The following is a 7,838-nucleotide window of genomic DNA, read 5'->3' as shown; positions in this document are numbered from 1 at the left end:
TATATATATATATCAATATCGCACTCATGCAATGATAGCGAGTGATTGATGTACTTCAGCTTCCGAATTTTGAACAGAAAAGATGAAAGCGCATCTACCCAAATATGTCCCCCAAATATGTATGATAAGAAACGTTCATTTGAAATGAAATCACAATCCCCCGCCCTCCTTTCCAAAGAATCCACTTTTCTTAATATAGACAGTTATAGCGAACAGTTCAATTTCCTCATTAATAAATAGTCCTCCTACTTTTTCTCGAATACCAATTATTATTAACTGAGAGAGGCATACGTGTTATGGCAACATGGTCCCAAAATATATATCGCGATGAGTCAAGAGCGATGCTGTGGTGAGAGTCAATTCAGTAATCGAAAAAAGATTTCGGAGCTATCTTTAGGAAAGAAGCTGACAAATTGCCATTCGAATTACTTTGTAACAATGACACAAAATGAATTTTTTAAATCTTTCCAAGAACAGCTTATTTTTCTCAAAATAAAATCAAAATACGTTTATAAATTTTTTATTCATTTTCAAAACATTTATCGAAATCTTATAAAAAAAATTCCTAGATTTTCCATGTATTTCAAGATTCCAGGTAAAAAAATTAGAGAATTTTTTAAATACAAAGTATACGTTAGAGTGCAAGCAACATAAATAAATTATATATAAAAATTAATGACGGGGATTGTTTATAAGATTTTCTATTGTTTTTTGCAATTGGAGCGAAGCTATGAAACAGTATAATGCTTATTACAATATAGTATTAGCTACTCTATTCTAAGTATTGTCTTCTACTGTCTCTCACCATTATTTTTTAAAATAAAAATTCGCGAGTTGTGCAAGAATGTACATGAATGTAAATATCATATTTGCTGATTATTAATATTATACATTATTAAGAAAAAAATAACCTAAGAAATATTTTCGAAAAAAGATAAAATTTTAATTTAAAAGAAAAATTAAGAATTTCCAAATACATTTTACCCTTATTTCCTCACAAAGATAAAAAATAAATCTCCTGAAAAATCCAGCCTTTTCAGATTTTTGCATGTAGTAAATATCCTGATTATTTTATAACTTATTATATAAGTCGATAATAATCACATGCACTTCCAACTCTTTAACATTTTCCTTGTAAATTCTCATCACTTGTCTTACACAATCTGGCAAGTTAGCTTTAATAGCTTTAATATAACTACCCACTTGGTATTTCTCGCGGCATTTTCTCGCGCGCTCCGTAAATGTAGCAATTTCATGTAACGCGAAGCATACGTATACTCGACGACGGCTAATAATTTTCTCGAGTTTTTCTCGTCGTATGAGACCGTCGAAAAGTAGAGAGCGCGTACATTTTCAAAGTAAAAGGCGGACAACGCGAAGGGCTCAGCTTTGTCACCGAATCTCTACACCACTCTCTCCATCCTCGCGCGTCGCGACACCGTGCGTAAAAAGTACACGCTGCGCGCAAAAAAAAAAAGAAAGAAAGAAAGAAAGAAAGAAAGAAAGAGACACACAAACATTAATGATCGTCGATAGACACAACGGTTTTGCGTTACATGTGCTATTGTAATGCGCTCGCATTCTCGTCGATATTTGTGCAACTCGTATTGGGAGAAACATCAGGCGCCATGGCATATTTTCATTTCCGTAAATGTTCTGTAAAACAGTTATCACTCGTTGTTGTTTGTGACAAGAAAAAGAACGTGCTACCAGTAGATATAATTACGATGAAATTAATTAGCATTTAATTTCTGCAAAAGAAGTGATATTAATGTATCAAAGAACACTTTGAAAATTATTATTATTATTCGCAACGGGCATTTCATAATAATTAAAATGCATTTAGCATGAAAACGTGAGCGGTGTAAAATAATATTTTAGACGTGTCTATTCAGCCACTAAAAAGTCAAATTGGCCGGCGGGAACGGCTTCGTTCCGGCAGTTATTTTAACGATGCTATTAAGATCATCCTGACATTTTCAAATGGCATTGTTTGTCATGATCAAAAATGACGGTAACGTTGGGAGAAATAACGCACGGCGTTACTGCCCGATAGTGTCGATTTATGCCACACACTAAATGGCCACACGTCTCTTCGTAATTTATAAAAACATGTGCCAAAAGATAACTCAGGGGCTTTAAAGAGTGCATCGGTCATTACATTTCCCGATTAAAATACGGACGGGTGAACGGGCGAAAGCACGGGTTACGTTCCGACCGAGCTATTAATCAAACTGTATCGGCATTTTTCGGTGACGCAAACTCGTGGATTCAGTTAAACAGGAATTTCGGTAAATTCCACGGAAAATGAAAGCCCGCGGCCGCGTAACGCTTTACACGTATCGCGCCACGGTTTGCTTCTGTTTACTAGCTATACGGAAAATGATTAACGACACGAAGAACGAGGTCGAACTTTCGGCACATCCGGTGGTTGCACGTGCAACCGAGTGATCCGAGACACGCCCGGCGTTCCATGCGGTTTTCAGACACGTCGGCGTCCTCGTCCTCGTCCTCGTCCTCGTCGTCGTCGTCATCGTCGTCGTCGTCGTCGTCGTCATTCGCATCCCCGGAAATTTCACCATTTTTTCACCGTCCTTCGTTGAAACGACATGTGACGACGTTGAGCATACGTGACGAGAGCAGGTGCATCAGAAAAGTGCCGTTCCTCCTCACGGTGGCAAAGCTTGAGCCGTAAACGGCTGTCGCCTCAGCAGCGCGCAAAATATTAATTAAGGTACATTACCACGCTAAAAAACCGTATCTTATGGCAACATTTATATTCCTTTCTCTTACGAAACGAATATTCTTTCAGTTTTTAAGGCATGAATTTTTTCAATTTCTTGAAAATTCTAAACGTTCGCAGAAAGTATTCTGCAATAATTACATGAAAAATTGGACAGAAATAAAACAATTTTTTACATATGATGTAACTTACATATGAATGTGGTAAACAAAAGTTGTCATAGACATAGGCTTTATAGATAGTTTTTAACTATGGTGTATCAAAGATGCTCTGTGAGCAGTACAAGTTTTATTCCTTTGATGCGCCATATCTTAAAAACTATTCAATATTAAGTATCTTATATTTTTTGTTCATTACTATAAGCTACATTAAGCGATATCTACAATAAGATTTTAAGATATAAAACTTAAATTTTAAGAAATCGACCAATCATATGAACAGAATAATCAATTATGATTGTGTCAACAATTTTTCAGATTAAAGCTTGAAGTTTAAGTTTTATGCCTTAAAATCTCATTATAAACCGTTTTATATGTGAAGAGTAACTCATTTCATCAGGACTCAATTATTCATTTAATTAGTGCGGAATCCTTTCTTTATCTCTTCTCCACTGCCGACGTCGACTTTTGACGTCCCGTCGAAATATTCCGATAAAATATTTACACTTGACCCGACTATCAATTTCAGTGAGACATAAATAGACTGCTTAATGGCATTCACAAAATCATCCATTCTTTCACTGATACTATAACCTGTAAGTAGATCGATTAATAATCGTCAGATTCTATCTATCGGATGGCCACTTTCTTTCTGCTGCAGTTTTCATCGGCTCGAGGTGACGTGCAAGGCCGCGCCAGAAATTAATTTTTCCTGTGGAACTAACGTCGATAATTTCTCTTCGTCCAACGGCCGACGATTATCTCACGACTGTCGACATTGCACACACGAGGCTAATTAATATTTGTCGTATCTCTCGTTCTCATGCACCGATACATTAATAGATTGTGTGAAAAATTTTAAGTTTCCTTTCGCGAGTTTATCCGCCAGTATTTTTTTCCATCTCGTTTTGTTAAAAATTTCTACGAGCAACGATTCGGCTTTAGTCGACTTGTCCGAAAAAACGATTCCCAATCCCTTTGATGGACAGCCATACGTTCGTCGCAACTGGGAAGGCCGGAAGGAACGCGAGAACTCTTCGGGGACGCGAAAGCGACCGATCAGATTTCAATGGATGCATTTCAATCGAGGTCACTGCATACGAATTTCTCTTTGGTATGCAATGATTTATGGTTCGTTGCGCGTTCTGGTTGCGGTCGGTTCGCCGCCGAGGTAGCTGGAAGGGAGAAAAAAAGCTCTTCCAAAAAGCTCCGCACGACCGCTCCCGCCATCGGCGAAATGGACGGACCGAAAAGGAAGTTATCGGCGTTCCTTGTATTTTATTCGGTCGTGTTGCGTGTATTACTACAGTCGCCGAAATAGAAAAGATAGATTTTTGAAGAAGAACGAAATATAAAATATCGGCGGATTTACGCGACCATTCATTTCTTAGAGTTCTTTAAAATTATTAAATAGTGCAATAGAGAGAGAGAGAGAGAGAGAGAGAGAGAGAGAGAGAGAGAGAGAGAGAGAGAGAGCAAACTTTATAATTTTACAGTGTTGGTCCGTCCGTTCAATTATTCGTCTGCTCTTAGAAATGGCTTAATTTTTTCAAATTTCTTTTTCAGCAAAGATATTCAAAGACTTCAGCTTCACCGAAGCAAAATATGAGTCAAATCATTTGACCATAAAGGGATCAAAGATCAAAATCAATGAGATTTTTAATAATAAATATTGGATAAACAGCTTAACTTTTTCAAATTCTGGTTTTTCGTTGTACTTCGTTATACTATTTCGTTACAATGGTTTATTATCGAATAAAACTAACAATAAGTGATAATTATTCTAATAAGATTGTCAGAAGATTCTTTTCTGCCGTTTAGAGCCTTAGAGCCTATCTTTGGACTCCGTGAAATCTGACACTGACGATATCGGATTCTGCTCGCAGTATCTTATTTTAATTGAAACCACTCACCTTCTTAGCGTCATTGTTGTTGTCAGCTGCGTGATGAGGTTGCGGACTCATTGAAGCACCATTGCTGACTGCCCCGCTTTGCGATAGAAGCTCGTCACTACCCCTCTGCAACAATAGAGAATACATTTGCGTGATATAAATAACTCTTTTACACTACTCCTCAATAAATTCTACTTTCCACGATGCATATTTTACGTCAGCAAGCAATAACGTAATTCAGAATTATTGCGAATGTCGCGCGTTTTTTTTATAACTCTACGACGATATTCAAATATTATTAATTATATATTTTCAGAACATCAATAAAAAAATATTGCAACATTATGTAAATCATAAAAGTATTGCTGTAATTTTACAGAATAACATTAAGCTGGACGGTACAATATTCCTCTAATCGCTCGTCCCGTTTTATCCTCGGAACTTTAAGAGGAATTGAAATAAATTATCACGTCGAGTATCTTTCGATTACTTAAAAAGTGGAAAGAAGCGGATCTTCAGCAAAATCCTATTCGATGTCTCGTCCTTAGAGCGCTGATAAATCTCGGACTTGGCGTCAAAAGAAACGGGTCAGAAGCATACAGCATTAAGACGCTTTTAACATAGGTCTGAATATAAATACTTAATGGAGACTCTCGGACGCAGAAAAACGTTGCGGTCACTCGAGCGAAGAGAGTTCTCTCGCGAGATATTAATAATTAATCCCTATGAACGTTCGTTTCCTTCGCAAATCATCACAAGGACTTCTACTTTCAACTTTTGAGAGATTACATTAATCGACCTATATGCAATTACTGTAAAGAATTTATTTGAGAATTTACATTGAGAAAAAAAATTGTTATTATAATCATAATTACTGTTATACTGTTTAGTAATAAGAACAATATATATGTATAATTATAGTTACAAATAATAAATAATATATAAATAATAAATTTTTTCGGTGAATATGTCTATTTTTATGAAAGTTATAGGCAATCATAAATTTGATTGGGTATAATCACATTTAGTGTTATTTCTATAATGTAGCGTTTAAAAGTTAATCAATGTTCAGATTGTGCCTTTATGTGTACATATGTTTTAGCAAATTATTTTCTGAAATTAGTTTCATTTATTGAAATTAGAAAATCATCATCATATTATTTCGCGGATATTTTGTATAGAAAATCTAACAAATATCTAAAAAAATAATACGATTTCTTTTTAGGAATGTAACGTATTTTTCTTATTGATATAGCGAAGAAACTCGCCTTTTTACGATTATGACTTTTCTCATTCACATGCCATTCATTACAGAATCGCGGTTTTCTCGTCGGCAGCATTCAACGTCAAAGGAGATTGCATGCATCGTGTATCGCTTAACGAAATATTTATTCCTCGTACCGTTGCTGCATTTATTCACGAAATAAGCTATATTATGCAATCGTGGTTGGATATAGTCCGTTAAATTTGTAGATTTGTAGCTTTGACAGCGAAAGCCTTCACTGTCTTACACAGGCGAAAATGCATGAAAGATAATTCATAACTCGCAAGGAAAACCACTGAGAACTTTGGCTACATCGAGACGGAATGTAAAATCAAAGACTGAAAAGAAACGAACGAAACAGAAGGAAGTGAACCATAGAATATATTCTATAGGATGATTCACTTGCGGCTAACCCTCGGGTCATCGAGCAACGAAAGACAAAAGCAACTCTTGACTTCGTTATTCTTTGAATGTAACTAGAAAAGTTGCTGACCAATTTAAATAACTGCATTCACTCGTTTACAAAACAACCGATTTTATTAACCTTCCATTTACAAAGATATCTTTCGATTTCAGAAAACAAGAACAAAATTGCGAAATTCATGATTTGTGAATTTTCTTCGAATAAATTTAAAAAAATGGATATCTAATCTTCGCTTTACGCGAGGAAACATTTTTATTTTCTCGAAATTTAACGGAAATAAACAATAAATAAGGGGCTATAAGCCACATTTTTATATATTTCAAATTCTTAGAAAAAAAAACGTTCGACCTTATTATTAGGTCATCCTCAGTGTGAAAAAATTAAACGCAAATTTGACAAAATTAATAAAACAATTAAAATTATACAATTTATAGTTACGTAAAAAGTTGGTAGTATTTATTCTATCTATCTTCTGCACAATGCAATGCTTTTCGTTCTGATAATATTATCGGTGTGTCATATATGCTACCAGCATACATTTTGTTATCAGATTAATAAATAAAATAGATTATAAAAATTAAAATAATAATGAATAAATGATCGTTATATTCAAAATTAATAGTATATACAATCCTTATTTTAATAAACAATTATATAAAAGTGTGTATTAATAAATAAAATTATTGTACACATACCTCAACTGCGATTGGTAAACCAGGATATAATCAGTAATTGAAACAATGAGTCGATTTAATTCGTAAGAAGCAAATACAGAAATATTTTTAACTCTCTAGGAAAAATTGCATATTTAAAATGTTCATTTTAAAATTAAATTCGGGATCTATGCAGATTAATTACACCTAAGTACTAAAGATGGAAATGTATGTAGCATTAAACACTGGAATCTCGTAATAACGCGCGGTTCAGAGCTCTGAATGTAATAAACGAAGTTGTCCCCACTTCACTTCTAAACCATGAAATTCAGAGTCTTATTGGGAGTCATGGTTCTATTATCCTATTCATGCTACTCACATGCTTCTAGCGCGTGGAAGGAATTTTGTACATTAATTCGCTACGAGATTCCGGCACGAATGAGTGCACTTCTAATTATCAAAAACTATCAAAAAAACTACTTAATATATATACTAATAGAGATAGATTGATATCGACAGTACATATATTGATAGATTTTTCAATCACAAGATATTGAGTAAAATTTGTAAAAAAAAGTATTTTTAAATGATAAAACGATGCTACTTCTAGAAGTTAATTTTTACTCGAGACAGCTACATTGAAAAAAATGATGTTATATCAACAATATTATTTTAAGAACATATCTAATATACAATTCCTACCA

General features: G+C 34.5%; 1 protein-coding gene across 2 annotated transcripts in view; it reads right to left on the bottom strand.

The window, feature by feature from the left end:
- LOC108691672 (polypyrimidine tract-binding protein 1) overlaps positions 1–7,838 on the bottom strand; it is a 381,205-nt gene that overhangs the window by 144,156 nt on the left and 229,211 nt on the right. For both annotated transcript variants that reach the window (XM_018199534.1, XM_018199535.1), the window contains exon 3: positions 4,815–4,919. In XM_018199534.1, coding sequence (XP_018055023.1) covers positions 4,815–4,919 — 105 coding nt within the window. The remainder of the gene's footprint in view (positions 1–4,814; positions 4,920–7,838) is intronic.

This window comes from Atta colombica, unplaced genomic scaffold (genome assembly GCF_001594045.1).
Source record: "Atta colombica isolate Treedump-2 unplaced genomic scaffold, Acol1.0 scaffold49, whole genome shotgun sequence".
NCBI lineage: Eukaryota > Metazoa > Arthropoda > Insecta > Hymenoptera > Formicidae > Atta > Atta colombica.
This window is presented reverse-complemented; position numbering and strand designations above follow the sequence as displayed.